This window comes from Dysidea avara, chromosome 7 (genome assembly GCF_963678975.1).
Source record: "Dysidea avara chromosome 7, odDysAvar1.4, whole genome shotgun sequence".
Lineage (NCBI taxonomy): Eukaryota > Metazoa > Porifera > Demospongiae > Dictyoceratida > Dysideidae > Dysidea > Dysidea avara.
In genome coordinates this window covers 28,274,228-28,294,134 of record NC_089278.1, presented here as the reverse complement: position 1 = coordinate 28,294,134, position 19,907 = coordinate 28,274,228, and the positions used below count along the sequence as shown (strand labels likewise).

General features: G+C 37.0%; 1 protein-coding gene and 2 long non-coding RNA genes across 3 annotated transcripts in view; 2 read left to right on the top strand and 1 right to left on the bottom strand.

Annotated features, from left to right (window-relative positions):
* The first annotated feature begins 3,258 nt into the window (after positions 1-3,258).
* On the top strand, positions 3,259-9,988 carry LOC136260537 (uncharacterized). The gene is made up of 3 exons (XR_010703603.1): positions 3,259-3,386; positions 7,349-7,427; positions 9,845-9,988. It is a non-coding gene; the product is annotated as an uncharacterized lncRNA (long non-coding RNA).
* Positions 9,989-11,618: 1,630 nt separating this feature from the next.
* Positions 11,619-17,099, bottom strand: LOC136260536 (uncharacterized). The gene is made up of 5 exons (XR_010703602.1): positions 17,007-17,099; positions 14,790-14,863; positions 13,435-13,508; positions 12,375-12,451; positions 11,619-11,677 (listed from the first exon to the last, which is right to left on the bottom strand). It is a non-coding gene; the product is annotated as an uncharacterized lncRNA (long non-coding RNA).
* LOC136261143 (sugar phosphate exchanger 3-like) overlaps positions 17,094-19,907 on the top strand; it is an 8,698-nt gene continuing 5,884 nt past the window's right edge. Inside the window, exons 1-3 of the mRNA XM_066055114.1 lie at positions 17,094-17,199; positions 17,720-17,831; positions 17,877-17,909. Coding sequence (XP_065911186.1) covers positions 17,779-17,831; positions 17,877-17,909 — 86 coding nt within the window. The 5' untranslated portion in view covers positions 17,094-17,199; positions 17,720-17,778. The remainder of the gene's footprint in view (positions 17,200-17,719; positions 17,832-17,876; positions 17,910-19,907) is intronic.

Genomic DNA, 19,907 nt, shown 5'->3' with positions numbered 1-19,907 from the left:
AGTTATTGATCACATTCAGGAATAAATTGGTTTATTTTTATGGGAGGCAGGTAGGATAGAATTTCAATAATGTAAAAAATCAAGATACTCTAATAGAGCATTCAGGCAATCAACCCTACTCTTGACTCTAATAAATTAGTCATGCATACCTCACCTACTAAATGTTACTGGTTATACCTAACTGGTTTATTAACTATCTTCTTTATAATGAAGATGTAGCATGTCTCTCAAAACAATGTGGAGGGTTTCCCTGTGTGTTGTGCTTTACAACAAAACCATCATGGCAACCTTGTATGTTAGTATAGGAACAGTGAAGAGTTTCAAACTGGACGGTGTACATGATGTTCATGATGATGACCCATACATTAGTCTATCCATGTGTACTAGCTAGACAATTTGAATAAGAAAATAATAATTACAAACCAACTGAAAAGTGCGGGAAGTTACCAATGGAGTAAACTGTGTACAATAGGGTTAGGTGATATTTAGATTACCAGACTTATACCATACCTATCTTACAATAACTGCAACTATCACAACAATTAAATTTATTTGCATAAGGTAAACCCAATAAAAATAATTTACATTAACAATTACTATACTACATATGTACAGTAAGTACATGTAAACATGACTACATTTTGTAAGTGGTACAGTTCACTTGTTAAATGAGGCTGGAAAATGAGAAGCAGCTACTATGCCTGTGAGAAGGATAAAGACCAGCTGTAAATACAGGGAGTGACAATAAGTTGACATTAAAACTCTACTGGATATAAAATTATCCCACACCAGTGATGTGGTGACTTGATCCCCAAACAACAGCTTGCAGTCTAGGTAAATGTAATGTTGAAGGAGCCACACAACCTGGGATCTGGGAATCTGCCTACATTTAACCTCTACTTAAACACCAAGACTTCTCATAGGTTGATCATAACATACTATCCCACTACATGTGACCAGTAACCATGGCAACATAAATACCTACTACTACGTAAAATATATGTTGCCTGTACAAGTGAGCAAAAGATTATTAACAATCAATTTATGAGTTACGTTGTTACAGTAAGGTTTACTAATACAAGCCACACTACTATATTCCACAGTATTAGTGCTACACCCAGTTGGTACGTGCTATGTACATTGTCATCAAATTATTCTAATGAATTGGTGTGGTGTTTTGTAGCATGAGAAGTGGTTGTGTACTAGTACAAAAAGTTCAGAAAATTAATTGATAGTTATATACAGTTGCAAAAGGAGACCCAATGTAGCATTAAAGTGATAACTGAAACTGTTAGTCAGATAATGTAGTCTTGTGGTAGTGAATGTTGGATACCATATTTACTTAGATCGCAGTGTTTATTACTGTAGTTCTAAAAACCAATGTAGCAACTATTTAAATTTCACCACAACTCAATGCTTGAATACAATGTTGAAGCCCTTATTTTCAAAATTGATCATTGCACCACTTGGCTGTAGTTACTATTGAAGATGTGGTGTTTAACCGAGTGAATATGTTATGTTGGTCTAGTCATATTTGTGTCAAATTACTTGCCATATTTGTGTACCTGATAACTGAGTGAACTGAAATTATCATTACATGGTGATCATGGTATCATTGATAGACATTTCTCATTATGTCTGTCATGAATTTGTGATATGTTCACAGATGAGACATGTATGTTGTGCTAATGATTTTAGACTTTTGTTGGTATTTCTCAAATATCACAAACTGTCAAGTACATCAGAACATGTGACTGTACAGAGATATAGACAACCAGTTACGTGTGACATCACAGTGTGAATTGGGAGGTGTAGCAAATGGTAAATGAAAATGTTAGAACTAATTGTACTACACAATGACCTGATCTGAAGTATAAATAGGAAATTATGGCTTCTCTTTCTGGTACACTATATTGGCAAGAGTTAATAATATAGAGAGGAGAGTGTCTAACGCCGTATAGTCCTGTAACAGATGATTGCGCAGAAGTTAAACGGCTTCTTTTCCGTGTAACGACAGACTGGCTAGTATATTTTTGCATTTAACCACAAAGGCTATCCCAGACACAAGGGCGTGCGTTCAACACGATGTTCAAGTTCACCACGAAGAGCATCTCTCTGTTGCGTAAAGAAGTGTGGCTGTTAACCTCGAAGATAACTCTGGGGGAGGGCGTCTGAGAAACCAATAAACACTGAACCAAAGGCGGAGTATCGCTTCGAATTTTCACTGCGTCGCCATGTTACCCTACCTTTGAGCATTCTTCAATTGAAGGAGCACTGTTCCCTGTACATACAGCTCAGTCTTTAGTTCAGTCTTCGAATATTCTCGAGGATTCATCACGGTGCGGCTAAACTAATTGCGGTAAGGAAGCGAACAAATACTAGAAGCCTGTACGTTACATGGAAAGGAAGCCATTTAACTTCTGCGCAATCATCTATTACAGGCCTATACAGCGTTAGACACTCTCCTCTCTTATTATTAACTCTTGATATTGGGTTGTGGGGGTACATGGTGGGGGAGTTGGGAATTTCATTGTGATATCAGAAAGCAGACTTGCTACATCACCGAATTTCTAGTCTGTGCATGGACAGTGGAGATTACATACTGTAGTGAGGCTTTCTGTATTTTTTTGTTATAGCAAAAAAGGCATTAACTTGTATCCGCCAAAGTTGACCCTTGTCAAAGCTTCCCTCAATATTTGAGATTTGCTTAGCAATGTATTTCCCCCTGGGTTTATTCTTCTTAATTAAATTCATTTTCTCAAAAGTAGTATGCTTGTACAAATTAGGCGCACACTGAAAATAATTGATCAAAATTTTGTAGCTGTTCTGTATGGCAGGACAACTACAACAAACGTTAAGCTATAGTACTAGCCTCCTAGTATGAAAGTTCACTGTCATTTACTCACTTTTTTCTCCAGGACAAATAACGCCGAGATTAACGCGCATTGCTTCATATAACAATTCTGGTCTTCTCTTTACTCCGGCTGAGATGACAACTAAACGGGAAATGAAGCCGTACACAGATACTAAGCTATAAACGTATAATATTAGGGTACAATATGCTAGGAGCTATGCTGTAACATTGTGTTTATTTGGTGTATATACTATCTATGGTTACAGCACAATTATACCAAACACTCACTTGTGTCAGTGGTAGCTAAACTAAATCTGCTAAATCGCCAAACGAAATAGTTCAAAATTCAAAAGCGTGATTACTTTACGCCGTGTAGTATACTGGCTCAACGTGCAGATATACCGAGATATACTGAGCTAGTCCTCGTTCCCACAATCGAATCAGTGGAGATGTGAGGGATTTTTCTTGTGCAGTTTCTGTATCAGGTGATGCCAGGGGGTCAGGATATATACTTCGTACCTTCATGAATCAAGTGAGTTTATTTTATAGGTCATCGTGGAGCGACTAGATTGAAATGATTTAGAGTGAAAGTTTAGTGAATGTATAGTCATCTTATGCACCTATCAATGTATTGCCCCACTACCCCCCCAGGGCATATATAGGCTATAGTGGGGATTTGACACAGCCGAATGTCAAATGCACCATAGTAGGGCAAACCTATCGTGTCAAATCCCCACCGGTTGCCCCAGTTGCAACGTGGGATTTACTCGGGATTTGACATAGCGAAGGAAGCTACAACAAGAAAATATCTGGGTGCTTACTGAACGATCGTCAAATGCCCCATAGTGGGGCAGCAGTTTCGTGTCAATTCCCCCATGTAAAGCCCCACTTACGCCCGAGGGGGGGGAGGGGGGGGTGGGGCAATACATTGATAGATGCATTACTTGAACTACTGAATAAAATATTTGCAATCTAGCCTCTACCGTCCTTAATGTGTATGTGTGGTGTACCATTTAGGGCTGAAACAGATATCTGTATTATCCGGATATTCGGATATTCGGATAATAATTTACTATCCGGATAGTGATTTGATGCCATCAGGATAATTTCTAATAATTTGAAGCAATTTTATGTTAATGTTTCCTTGATCCAGTTAAACATTATTACAAACTTACTTAATCTTCATTTAAGTGTTATGTTTTATTCTAAAGTACTAGTAAAACAAACATGTTCACAACAAAATATACAATGCTTATACAGCAAGTGATGATGTCACTATCCGTAGGATATCTGGAAAGATTTGTTCAGGATATCCGGATAGTAAAAACTACTATCTGTTTCAGCCCTAGTACCATTGTATGTGTGTGTCTGCCAAGGCCATGGCCAATTGGTGGAGTTTAAACCAATAGTAAATTTACAAATGTTTTGTTTTTATTTATCATTTTTACCAGTTAGGCCACTTCTCTGTTTCCCGTCTTATGCCTAGGCATCTTTGCATGTGGGTGGGCAATCCATTTCCATTGTTCCGTTATAAGATTGGCAGCTTTTCAAGCCATTATTTTCCTGCATGGTCACAGCCATAGCTAACTGCATTATAAGCTTGTGTTTAAGTTTGCAGGAAATTCTCAAAGTTAAAATAGTGCTGACTTTATAGTACACTGACACATAAGGTGACACCCTTACAAATCAGTTTTACTGAGCTTGTATGGGTATGCAAGAAAAACTGTAAATAATGGCCACTTTACAGTGGTCAGCACGGAAGGTTTGACAGCAACATGTGCTGCAGCCTTTTGATTACATAACCTAACAGGAACTGGGGACTTGAAATGAATGCAACCTAGGTAATAATATGGTAAAACAGAAATGGGCCACAAAAATGGAAAAAAAATCCCTTTCAATTAATGTGTAATGATATTGCATCATAACCCATCTTTTCTAGTGAAGCCTAAGTGACAATACTGTATTTTTTATACTGTTAATGTATGCATTGGTCATTATCAGGCTAGAATTTTGTTGAAAAAATGATTGTGGTTTTCATAAGAAACATGAATTTCAGTCTGTATAAATGACACGCAACTAATGTAAATGTCATAATGATGATTGTGTTCTGACATATTTGTGAACTTTTATTTTGAAATTTGACATATTTGTAAGACTACGGGTACTTTCCACTACTACCCCAATTGTATCTGTCAAGTGCGCTGTACTGCTGGAGCATGTTATATTTATTCTCCAATATGCCAGTTAGGCACTAGATGGTAGAAGCTATAAACAATTGTTTGCTTGATCAATGTGTCTACCAGAGTAGCAAATTCTAATTTTAGGTAAAAGGTTTGGTGCACAATTCCATCCATAAAGCATGTTTCGTAGCTGACCTGTTGTATGTATCTGTGTAGTGCAGACCTTAAACCGACAAAATCCGCACAAATAGCACAATGTCTGCACATAATTAGTTTTGGGCAGACACACATGTCTTTGCAAAACCAATAGTGGTACCATAAATTGAGTGTATAAACAGTGGAATGGACTACTGGAATGGTGGAATACTGGAATGGTGGAATAGAATTTTTTAAAGTTCAATATAATTTACAAATAAGTACAACTCCTCCCCTTATGTAAGCAAATAAATAGGATTCCCCTCGAAGTCAGCTCTTTTAGCATACTTTTCCTCACCACAACACTTACAAGTATGACTTATAACTCAATACTTTATTAATTGTCTGAAACTAACTGTGGTTCAGTTCAGTGTGCAACATGGCACTGCCACAATGAAGTTTGGCTTAAATTTTGTTCTGACATAATTGTGGAAAAGGCTCATTGTAAATGCTTACAAGATAGTCGCATTTCACTTTTCCCAAAGATTTTCACTTAGGTTCCTAGGTTAATGGTAAACAGCTCATACAGGCTCTGCCTTCTGTGTTTGTCCTCCAGTGCCTAACTGGTAAAGTTGATAATAAATGAATACCATTATACATTGAATGTACTTTTACAAGCAATCAGCTAGCTAGCTAGCTAACTTTTTATCATTTGGGAACAAGGGTTAAGTCAGGAGTCTTCTTGATGTTCCCAATAAACTGCTATTGTGCATGTTCATAACTGACTTTACATCATTACATTGGTAAACTTTGTCTATGGTGAGGTGAATTATGCTAAAAGAGCTGACTTCAAGGGAAATCCTATTTATTTGCTTACATAAGGGGAGGAGTTGTACTTATTTGGATGTAAAAAATGATATTGAACTTTAAAAAAATTCATTCCACCATTCCAGTATTCCACCATTCCAGTAGTCCATTCCACTGTTTATACACTCCTGTACCATAAAAGCTGATGTGTACATGTTTGTTTGTAGAGCTAACAATAACTGTCGCTTGGTTGCTAGAAGATACTACATTTTCCCAACCCAAGGATTTACCAATGCCACCTCCCCTTTGTGTACTGCTATCACCAGCAGCTGTAGTGACCACAGCCTGGTGATATGTTGCAGCTATGTGGTTGTATTTAACTTCAAAACATTCAATGGAAATCACGTGACGTCACAAATGCGGCGTTTATTTAAGACATTTGCAGCGTTTATTTGAGACGTGTGGATAAAGCCCCAATGGTGCAATAGAAAATAATTGCATATTCGTTCTTTCTAACAGACCTTGTATAGGAGCAGCTATTTCGTGATTATGTGGTAACCACCTATGAATGGGTAACAACATACTAGAAGCATGAACTCGTAGCTGGTCTACTTCCTGATGTAGCAGTGGAACGCTTCATCTTGTGTAGCTACTCGGCGGGCTCCATGGTAATTTTTTCAGAAACTATACTAATTACACTCATATCCTTGTAGTACTTTATTCTCCATTGATAAGCGACTACCAAACTGCCATTAAGTGGTTGTTCAGTGAATTTGTGATGGTGAAAAGAAGCGCGGAAGAATTGTTTCGTTTTGGCCCGTAGTCACCAGAGGTAGAGAAAATCCAATTTGTGGCAGTATGGCAACGGTCTATTAATGGATAATGACATGCTAGAAGCACAATGGAGTAGCTGGTCTACTTTTTGAAATATTCACCACAGTACCCGCCATATCGTGACGTGCGTGGGCGAGCAGATGGGGCGTTCTATTGTGATATCAGAAAGTAGACCAGCTACGAAGTTGTACTTCTAGTATGCTATTGCCCATCTATTGGTGATTACCACATAGCCACGGATTGGCTGCTGCTGTACCAGGTCTGGTGGAAAGAACGAAAACGTGATATTTTTGTATTGTAGCATTGGGCTTCTTACCACACGTATTTTAAGCGCCTTGTCTGTAATTTCTTCGTGAATACGCTCTATTCCAATTCCAGCAGTGTATATAAAGTGCTCCTCTAGCTCATGTCCGTACAATTTTACTCTATGTCTGTATATTTGTGAATGTGTAAGGAAATTTGTCCTCGGCACCTTAAAAATAAATTAAGGCCTGGTAGTGGTGCAGTACTTTCATGCAACTCATTTTTATTTGTTTAGTGCTCATTGTGGCTATACAAGTGACCATATTCAACAGAGTAGTGAGGCTGTGGTGTCACCATTAAGCAAGTTCTGCAAGGTGGGTCAGTTATATAGTTGCTATAGTAACTATTACGGTTGTATATGTCAACAATTGTTAGGTGGCTTATGTTAGATGTAAATGTGTGCATGTCACGTTTTGTTGGAAGAGAACGCTGTATAGTGGTTATGTATAGACTGAATGTATGAAACACTAGTTATGGCAACCTTAAGTATTTTGAGAGGGTAATGCATATGATATGGTTTCTCATGCAAGTCATAAAATATGCTGAATCAGCAAATGTCTTGTGTATGTACAAAGTTTACATGTTATTATTCTTAGTGATTTATACAAATGTGCATCTTGCAAACTACCAAACAGAACTGTGTACAGTGTAGTGTTCAAAGTATACGGATAAAAGTTCTCCAGTAGGCTGATATCGAAAAAGTTGTTTGCTATTCTAAAGTGTTGTTTATGGTGCCTGTGTGCCTTGCCTGATGTAGTTACATACGGTAGATACTCACCATGTACAGTGGAACCTCCTTAATGGACACTTTGGGACCAGATGAAATATTACTGTTATAAGGAGGTTGTTGTTTTCTAGAGGTAAAATTGTATTGGTAGAGGTATATTGAGACTTGAGAAACTGTCCTTTATAAGGAGGTTAACAATGTCCTTTACAAGGATGGTCCTTTAAGAGAGGTTCCACTGTGGTACTAAATGGACAATGCGTATTGTTTAGCCGTAATCAATTGCATACCGTACAAGGACATAACATGAGATTATGTGTAGAACATGTTTATTGTGTATCTTCCTTTGATTCTGTCTCCTGCACAATCATAAATGTGACCGTCTCAGCAAAAACCAGACTAGTGATTCACTGATTAATCGGTACATAATTAGAAATATTTTTATCGACCAAATTTCAGCAATGTCGGTATTGGTAATTATTAGCAGATCATTCTGTCAATTAATTTTATTGACCCTGATGCTACTGTTTTCATAAAAAAATAAAGTTTAAAAATAGTTATTTTACAAAATACATTTGAAATTTTGTTAAACATATATAAACATCAGATTGGTTATCGGTATTGGCCATTATATGAATTTCAATATCAGCTAATCAGATAATCAGCAAAATCTCTTATCGGTGCATCACTAAACCCAACTAGTTCGCACAAGCATGCGTTTTGCAAAAAATCAATTTTTAAAAAAGTTATGGTAAAATTATTGCAAGCTAAAAGAAAAAAATATACAAGTTTTTATCAGTCTGTTACTCAGAGAAGAAAGACTCTAATTGATTAGAACTGTACACCATCTTATTCATCTGCTCATGGAGTACTGAAATGGACATGCCCAATTAGTGCAGTTAGCCAGTTACTTCACTAGAACGGTACTGACTAAATTCCTTAGTATTTCAGGATAAGGTGGGAACTAGCACCTAGATATTCTTTGATAACATATAAAGCTATCATACAAAGCGCAACCAGTAAAGCAAACAACATTATATTGTTCTATCCCCTGTGAAAATCATGATCCAATATTTTGATAACCAGTGCAAGCTATCAGGTAGCTGGCCACCTTAAGTTAATACAACGAAACTTGTTTACCGAAACCAGATTCTAAGTAATTTGTTTATGGAGGCTGTGTTTTTTATTGTTGTTCACTAGTCTGTAGAGAATTCAAAAATCTTTGTTTTGTTTTTGTAACCTGAATGGTATGCATGTCACATGCTTATGATGTCGTAAATGTAAACAAGATCATCGTAATTTCTCCAACTAAACCACCATATGTGTAAGAGATTACAGGGCTAACACTATACCTTGGTTGATTTGCTAATCCATGGTGAACATTTTAAGCCAAACTCCAATGTTGTAGACTAAAGCAAACGGAAGTTATGGCTGCGAATGTAATCACCTGTAGTTTATTTTCAGTGTGGTGCTGTACAAATTGATTGTCTTGTTATTCCAACTGTTTAGCAAAACTTCTCACCACAGGAAGCTGAAAATTTGGTGATCTATTCTTTGGACACTGCAGATAATGCTGAGAAAATGAAAAAATCGGAAATTGTGTGAACAAGTTGGTTTTTTGCTGACACGGTCACAAATGGTAAATGTTGGAATTAATTTATGATCCAAATGCAATAGGATTCATAAAGTAAATATACATACTGTATTGGTAATTTGCAAGTATGCAATAACATAGCCTTTGAATGTTGCTCCACACAATCACTTATTTGTCTTTACTTTATTGGTTGACAAGAACAGATTATGTTTCAATAACAGTGTTCATGTACATACCAGCTAGTAATCTTATTAGGCTGAACTCTTGATATATTGCATTTAGCTTGTTGGCTCCTATATACTATGAGGTACTTTAGTCCACAAGCAATCATATAAGTTGTTGTCAGGAATCACCATTCAGTTGTTTTATGAATTAAGCCACTGTGTGTTTGTATTCTACCTTTTCTGTTACAGTTGTGTCCTTGTACGAGTTATGACAGTCTTCAAACAACTTTGTACCGTTTATGGAGTCATTGTAACTACCAATCTATTATCATTTTAATTGTTATTTATAAGTTTTAATTTTTGTGAAATCTGTTGAGGACAGTAGCTATTAGAATGGGGTGACGGTTTGGACAAGTGGTAACAAAACACTTTGTAAGCAATGTAAGACTTGTACATTATGGTGACATGGAGGCCTATGCAATATTAATCCTATATCGTATAAATAAGAACAGCATATGTAATGAACACTACTCAATGGATACATTTGTGTACACATGTACATATAGTACATGCAGCTCAGCACATACACAAATTCATGCACTTCTCGTGTACATAGTGCATACATATTATGCACATCATGTCTTGGTATAGTTACGTATCTTTGCAGGCTCATTGATCACATCAGATTCACATGCATCTGCATATGGACTGAAACTATTTTTGTTAATTACACTGTAATTTAGTACAGTGTCAAATATGCCAGCATAACAAAAAGCATAGTGGGCTGGAGTGCTAGGTGGGCTGTGACTTGTTCTTTACTAGTAGGACACTGTCACTGAGAGAGGCAGGTCGTGACATACTGTCCTCTAAGATCTGGGATGCTGCCTTGTTGGTAGGGTCATTGTCACTGAGAGAAGCAGGTCGTTATGTACTGTCCTATAAGATCTCTGGGACACTGCCACTTGTTCCTTGTTGGTAGGGCTACTGTCATGCCAGCGTATTAGGAAACTATGCAGCTCAATTCTATGAAAATAGATTGATACTCCCTAATAGAGCAGTCAGTGAAAACCGCAAACTACATTGATATTCTGTAATAGAACAGTCACTTTGTAGTGAAAATATACTTTAATAAAGCATTCACTGATTAAAATGTTTCAAGGTAATTGTAAGAAATGTTGCTAACTTAGCAGCATAATGGGGACATTGAAGAGCATGATAGGTGAAAATTTTGAGTTCCTGGTAGCATTTTGGACAAACTCTTGAGCATATTTCACTCAGGACTAATTGTAGTATTAAAACAGTGCTACCATTGAAACTTTCACTGATTGTATTCTGTAATAGAGTATAACGGTTCTATCGATCATGATCACATGTATGCGTTTAGCTAATTATTGTTCTTGAGAACAGTTTCTGGCTATATAGAAGCCCGGCCCATGCATACCACGTACTATAATATGGCCACCTATATCATATCAGTACTATAAGACCTCGTGAATTTTAGTAATTGTACATGTTCATCACAAGTTGGTTCATCATGAATCAGACTGTTGACACAAGAATTCTTTAATAAGCACAATATTGTCTGATACTATTGTATCACGATGCAGTCCTTAGCAATAGTGCAGTATATCATGTTATCATGCATTGAACAATTCATAATATGACCATATGATGCCTACAGCTTGTAGCAAAGAAGACGTCTTCCAAATAAATACTAAAGCACATGCACACCAAAGTATGCAGATTCACAAAAAAAAGCTATGTCACATGACATTAATTGAATTTGCCAACAATATGATAATATAAAAAAATTATGTACACACTGTAATTTTATGCACCACCTGTAGCATTAGCAAACACATGTGCATCAAAATCTCTCAAAAAAATTAAACTATAAGATCTAGTAAAAAGTCCATCATACTACTGCTAAGCTGTAAACAACCTCCATATTCTTCTCTATGCGGAGAAAAGAAAAAAAAAACTAGATGCATTTCTGTCATACTTCTTAAAATTTCAAAGCTCATCTACGTAAATGGGTCATTTACGCAGAAAGGTGTTGGCTGATCATGAGTCTCATCTCAACTACAAGGAAGCAAAGTGGTAAGTTACAATCTGACTAATATGATACACAATGCCTTTTGACAATGTCACATGTACATAGCATGGCCATGAACTTCAAACATGTTCAGTACATTGTTAGCACACTCAGACAGAACATGCATACACCACACAATATACACAGTACACACACACACACACATACCATGCCACACAAATACATAACACACACACACACTCACTACATGCAGATACAGAGATAGGCGATTCTAAGGGGGAGGGGCTGAAAAATAACTTTTCAGCCCCTCCCCCTTCACACTTTTTAATCATAGACAACCATAATATATCTACAAGCCAAAGTGGTGCCTGTCTTGTTTGCAATGTGGCAATGCAACACCATGATAATTTGAATTAAGAATAATAACATGTAAACTACAGGGGATATATACAATGGCTAGCCCAGGACTGACTCAGCATTTTTTATGACTTGCATGTTATAGAAACCATATCATATGCATTGCTCTCTCAAAATACTTAAGGTTGCTAAGCAACCTGCAATAACTAATGAATATTTCACACCTACAGTCTACACATAACCACTATACAGCATTCTCTTCCAACAAGATGTGACATGCACTAATTTACGTCTAATATACCTCAACACAATTATACAGTTAGTGCCTACATATGGGTTACTATAGCAACTATATAACCCACCCACCTTGCAGAACTTGCTTAATGGTGACACCACAGCCTCACTATTCTGTTGAATATGGTCACTTGTAGCCACAATGAGCACTAAACAAATGAAAACGAGTAGCACACAAAGTGACTAAAATAGCTACACATCACCAAACTGCACACTACACAGATATGTACAACAACAGCTACAAAACATGCTTCATGTGCACCAAACCTTTCACCCACAATTAGAATTTACTTATCTGGTAGAAAATTGATCAAGCAAACAATTGCTGGTGTAAGATACTTTGCACATGCACACCACACCATACACACTAGATACTACACACAGACACACACTACACAAAAAGATGTACACACACTGCACATTAACATTACACACATGCACGCACACACACACACACACACACACACACACACACACACACACACACACACACACACACACACACACACACACACACACACACACACACACACACACACACACACACACACATGCATATAATTATATCTGTGGGCTTATATTCTTTCTTTGTGAATTCTACACAGTAAATTATAATAACATACAACACACACGTGTGCGAACATGCACGCATGCATGCACACATACAAAATTTCACAACTTATTGTAGGTCACTTTGTACACAAATGACTCATTTGGGGATTATCACAATGATAAGACAGGTGACCTCTTGTGTGATGAGCTGATTAGACAAGATTCACTGTACATTTGAATACAATCTAGGGTATAATGATAGTTGCTTGGCAACCTTTATGGTTTCTTGATGGTTACTTGGAAACCAAAAACAACAACTGTAATTATAACTAACATACTTAAAAATTGAACATTTACACATGTGTTATCAGAGTTTAATGTACTCTTAGTGTTATATGTATACAGTGAAACCTGTTCTCTGTATAATAAGGTTACCTCTTGAAATGAGCCAACTCAAAATCCACAAATTTGCTAGCCACTTGTTTTACAAAGCCAAGAATGTTGGCTTGGTATAGACAAGTTTCACAGTATATTATTTCATGGTTAGAGTATATTTAGTCCCAACTACCAGTTAACATACCTGAATTTTTTGGCTACTTTGACTAAACTGCTGTCTCTTCTCCTTGCAGCACAAAACGTCCATGTACAGAAAAACTGGAATTAAAGATACAGACATTATAACTCTAGAAATCGCAACATGTAATGCCATGTAGGGATTTATTTGATGTTGGTTGGGACCTAAGGGATTTGTTATGTACATACAGTACTTCCTAATGACAACTCAGTGATGGTTGCTTAGCAAACCAAAGTGTTAACATGTGACACTGAAGTACAAAGGAAATATTGTGTGTGAAGGGCAAACATCAAGTTAACTAGGTGGAATGTGGGTTGATCAATTTTAAACAACCAGCTACATGCATACTAGGGCTGAGTGATATTATTGTTTTAGTGAAATATCGCGATATTTTGTAAGTATTGATATCGCAATATTTTGTTATTAACTATCTTGATACCATGCCTGTACATTATTGTCATTAAAAATCCATTAGTTATGCAGTACTTGGCTAAGAATCCTTGTGTCATAATCTGGTTATCCCTGCAGAGAGGTGTGAACACCATAACATAACCTCAAAACATGTGTTACAATGATTGTTACTGTAAACAAGGATGATAGTGGCTAGTTTGAGACTTCCTGCAGGAATACTGAACAATACACTTATTTGTAAGTATCATGAACTATTCAGTATCGTGAATGGTGGCTCTAGTATCGATCGTGATACTAAAATGGCAGTATCGCTCAGCCCTAATGCATCTATATTATACCAAACATGCGATTGGGTTACTTGTACACACACGCTCCCCCTCCCCCGAACTGGGAATGCTCATGCTTTCTTATGAATGATCTGTACAACATAGCAGAAAGTACAAGCTAATTCTTTTTATAGAGACTAGCAAAACCACACTATAAAAATTATTTAACCATATAAGGAGTTACAGGATGTTGTGTGAAAACATGTGTGTAAAGTTAATTGACACATGACCAGCATGTGATACACATGTTGATGATACACAAAACTCCCCTCAGTAATCACACACAACACACACACACACACAACACATCAATTACTATAAGTGTGAGATTTCACACTTTGGGACTCAAGAGTTTTTGACCTATTATTAATACTGTTAACATAGATGTTTTCCTCTTTCAGAAGTATAATTGCAATGAGCTAGACTGATTATTTACTTAATAAGGCTATACAGCACAAGTCTGTAGGTTATGGAGGTATTTTCTATTGCGTCCTAAGTTTGCTAAGGGACGTACGCTCCACTGTATTTCAATTCTCAGGGCAGTGGGTTACCAATACACTGGCAAAGTTTCAAATAGGTAATGACAAATCATGAAATTTTGAGCTAATAAACACATTTTCATACCATGTGGTGCATCTAAATATCAATCAGCTTATGAGCTTGGGACTGGTTTGTGCTCCACTTGTGATGATGTGTTCCTATAACACACAACAAATGACACGTAATAACTACTACAGGATATAATAGCCAATAAGTACAACAATCATCAACCACAACTCAAACACACTTACAACAATGATAACATGCCACACATTACTTGGTATCAAACATAGCTAACATGCAAAAATGTTCTAGGAAATATACTACTTCTAGCCTCTCATCATTATACTGAGGATATTACTACTGTATGTAGTAATATATGTAGCACCACTCTTACATTTCATAGCTACTTGTATAGAGATACGTTTTGTATGATTATAACCTCTTGTGGTTTCCTTGACCTGGACAAAAATTGCAAACATTATATTTGTGATATAAATATTGGACAAATGAAAGTTAACCTTCAAACCACGAAAGTCTGTGATTTCCCAAGGGGGTGTGCTAACCTAGGGTATTTATAGTGTATTTATAGTGGGGGCTAAAAGTGTGTAATCTGATTGATACAGCTAATAGTGTAGTGTGAGAAGAACACTCAGTACAAGGAACATGCTTTATCTAAGTGGTCTAAGTTACTGGACATAAAAGGTGATTTGCATATTAAGCTTTACCATGCAAAATATTTTCCCATGACACACACTTCCCATGTATAAGCATGGTACATCCAATCAAACCTTCATACACACATTTGTATAATTATTAATCTTGATAAGATAAATGATACAGGAGTGAGGGAAGAGATTACATACACAGCTATGTAGTTAGTTGTGCAGTTTTATGTTGGATACAAAAGTGATATTATTTACATTAAAAACTCTGCTTTGAAATGTTGGCATGAATATGTACCATCGCTACCTAAGGGACCTGTATGTATGTATGTAAAGTTTGACACAGTCACAAGTTACTAAGTGCTAAATGAAAAGATGCTCAACTGACATCATATTGCCTTAATTAAGACTGCTATCTAATCATACCAGTGAATGCCACCTTCACCGAATGCTGATGAGAAGTAGCACATAGCTACAGAATCTGTCAACCTCCACACTAAAATTATGAACTTGCACTGTACATGGCTACATAAAAGAATTTGTGTATCAAGATGATAATTGTGACATCAACTGGTCACTCCAACCCAAGCATATTTAGAAGGCAGGCTGTCTGTCCATTCCCATTAGACATATTTTAAAAACTTTTCTTGGCAATCTTTCAGGAATAACACAGCGATGAATTATGCCTGCTTGTTCTATGGCTCATTGGCACACTGACACATATTTACATACACCAATTTTACTGAGCCTATATGGTATACCACCTGGCTGGTAGATGGGAAGTGGAGAATTTATTTTGGATGACATGCAGCTAACGGAATTTGTTGCATAAGCCATGGCAGTTCACTACTATACAAACACTCAACATAGATAAAACCCATCTACAAGATATGTCTGTATACAGGTAGCATAACAATTTCCGCTACTGGTAAATACCTTGTACAGGCTCTGCATTCTGTGTTCACCATCCAAGCCACTCCAAATAAATCATCAGTTTCCTGTCCACCATCTGTATCTGTTCACTGTCATTAAAATATTCCATTATTCCTCCATTATTTACAGTTTTTCTACCCGTACAAGCTCAGTAAAATTGATTTATATGTCACCTTATGTGTTAGTGTACTATAAAGTCAGCACTACTTTAATTTTGAGGTTTTCCTGCAAACTTAAGCACAAGCTTGAGCAAGCTTTAATGCAGTTAGCTATGGCTGTGACCATGCAGGAAAATTATGGCTTGAAAAGCTGCCAATCTTACAACGGAACAATGGAAATGGATTGCCCACTCACATGCAAATATGCCTTGGCACAAGATGGGAAACAGAGAATGTATTTGGAGTGGCCTAACTGGTAGAAATGATAAAACAAAACATTTGTAAATTTACATCATAGAAAGGTGGCAACCAGATTGATTTAAACTCCACCAATCGGCCATGGCCCTTTCTCCTTGGAAGAGATACACGTACAATGGTACACCATACATAAACAGTGAGGAGAGTAGAGGCCAGATTATATTTAATGCAAACGCTTTATCCGGCAGTTCAAGTAAAATGACTATACATTCACTATAAAGTTGACCCTGACTTGTTTTAATCCTGGAGTTTTACTCTCTCCACGATAACGCATAAAATAAACTCACTTGGATTCACGAAGGCCCGCAGAATATATCCTGACTACCGAGGGGGTAGAAACTGCATAAGAAAATCCTCACATCTCCACTGATTCGATTGTGGGAACGAGGACTAACGCACTCTAATATTTTAGAGCAATAGGTGGACGATGTGTTCGAATCACACAACATTTCCGTGACGTGTCTTCTTCACCATTGTGAGGTAAAGAACTAGATCATATGGGTGATCGGTTAGCAGCAGCTCACGGCAGGCCTTCACCGAACCACGAAGCTAGTTGGTGTGTTGTTTGCGAGGTTGTTTGTGCTTTACCAGGGGCTTACCAAACTGTCAGAGGTACCCGATCTATTACCTAGGCCATAGATTTATAACTGGGGTTTATATATCTATGCCTAGGCTATGTTACATTGACTGCTTTATTAGAAAGTTTCAGAGTCATATGGTAGCATTTTTGTGTGACTTATTCTGTAATTCTTGCTACAGTACACCTTCTACAGTTTCAGATTAATCTTGATGGGACAATGGATTTTGTGGACTATAAACATAGTAGATAAAAAATAATGTCAAGCCAGATCAAGCCGCTTATAGTTCCACTGACGTTTTGCTATAGCTAGTTGATTCCATACATCTAGTTGTATGTCATAGAGAACTCAAAGTACCTTACTTTGATCTAGTTAATGAGTGCGAATTGATTCATGTACTGTATTATCCTAGCACAATGTAGTTATGTACAATTTCATGCCACTCGCAAGACATTCAGTAATGTGAAGAGTTTGTTAGAAGATGAACGGACACCTTCCAACCATTCCAGATATGATGGACTATACCCACCAGAGGTGACCTGTATTGATTTGTAGCTTCCATCATTTATGTACTCACAGGTTTGGGATGACCACAATTTCTTTCTTAATGAGGTATGTCAGCTAAATACACACCTATGTATGCATGTTAAGTGCATAGGTGTGTGTGGGCATGCGTGTTGTAATCATGGATGCTGCTTGAGTAGTGTATTATGATTATTATGATTATGATTATGATTAAATGCGGGTAAAGGCACAGCCTGCATACCCGATCAATGCAGTAATTATACAAAAATAACTCTTGAATCAATTAAATAACTTATACAAAAATAAATCTTGAATCAATTAAATGACTATCTAATAATGATTTAAAAGTGTTAATCGAAGAACTATTTACAACATAATTAGGCAAACTATTCCAATTGTTGGTGATTCTATTGATAAAGTAATTAGATCTACATAATAGTCTTGAGCGTTCCTTAAACAATTTGAATTGATGCCCCCTGGTAATAGATCTTGAGTACGTATATATATCAGTAAAATCGGTGGTGAAATAATTGTTAAGAATTTTGAAAAGAAATATTAGATCACCTCTCAAACGTCTATAATGAAAAGATGGCAAATCTAGTTGTGTCAACCTCTCTGAGTAAGATTTGTCTTGAAGTTGTGGGATGAGACGAGTAGCCCTTCGTTGTATCTTCTCTACCTTTCTGTTGTCTAGAATATAATGAGGCCCCCAAATAGGATTATTGTATTCCAAGATAGGTCGAACTAATGTATTGAACAGACAAGTTAGCATGGTAGAGTCAAGGTATTCAAATGATTTCTTAATCAAACCAAGTACTCGGTTAGCTTTGGTAGTAACTTGAGTGGTGTGATGGTGGAATTTGAGCTGATCGTCAAAAACAATACCGAGGTCGCTGTGCGTTGCATTGATGTCAATAAATATTCCGTTGAGACAGTAAGGACCATAGTGGTGGGCTGGGCCGAAGTGAAGGTGTTTGCACTTGGAAATATTAAAATTCAAAAGCCACTGTTGTGACCATCTTTGAAGTAAGTCTAAGTCACTCTGTAACGCAGTATAGTCTTCTCAATTTCTAATGACTCGAAAGATTTTTGTATCATCAGCAAACAATAGCACCGGACTTGATACAATTGATGGTATCTCATTTACAAACATCGTGAATAGTAGGGGACCCAGCACAGAACCCTGGGGGACACCACTAGTAACTGGAATGGTGGAAGATTTATGGCCATTAAGTACAACTTGTTGCACTCTGTTAGATAAAAAACTTTCAATCCATTTTAGCACATTTCCATGAATACCAAACGATGTTAACTTTTGCAATAAACGTCGGTGTGGAACAGTATCGAAGGCTTTTTGGAAATCTAAGTAGATTACGTCAATAGAATAGCCCTCATCAAGATGATGAGTTAAATAATCCAGCATCAGAAGCAATTGAGTGGAACACGATCTTCCTGGTATGAAGCCAAATTGATAGGGAGACAGTAAGTTGTTTGTGGATAGGTGGTTCAGTATATGATCTTTGACAATGGATTCCATTAACTTGCTGAAAATAGAAGTGAGGCTGACTGGTCTATAATTGCAGGCCAGATTCTGTGCACCTTTTTTGTGAATAGGTGTTACATTGGCACACTTCCAATCTGAAGGTAAAGTGCCACTATTTAGCGATTTATTAAACAGGATAGATAATGGTACAGAAATAAATTCACTTACAGATTTGATAATAGTTATAGGCCATCCGTCTGGTCCAGAGGATTTATTACTTTGTAGAGCTATTAGCTTGCTGAAAACAGTTTCAGGAGTGATTTCAATGGAGTCATCAAGGAGAGGGGAACTAGTTGAATCAACTGTTGGAATACTTGTGGTGTCCTCACAGGTAAATACACTAGAAAAGTATTCGTTAAAGTGAGTAGCCATTTCAGTATCGGAATGTATTGCAGAACCATCCGAGGAGACCAACTCAGTAACACCTGGGCGTACTTTTGTCCTTGAGTTAACATATTGCCAGAATGCTTTAGGCCTAGATCTGACACCTTGAGCCAGATTCTTTTCGTAGTCTTTTCTAAGGTTACGAGTCAAGCTTCTAA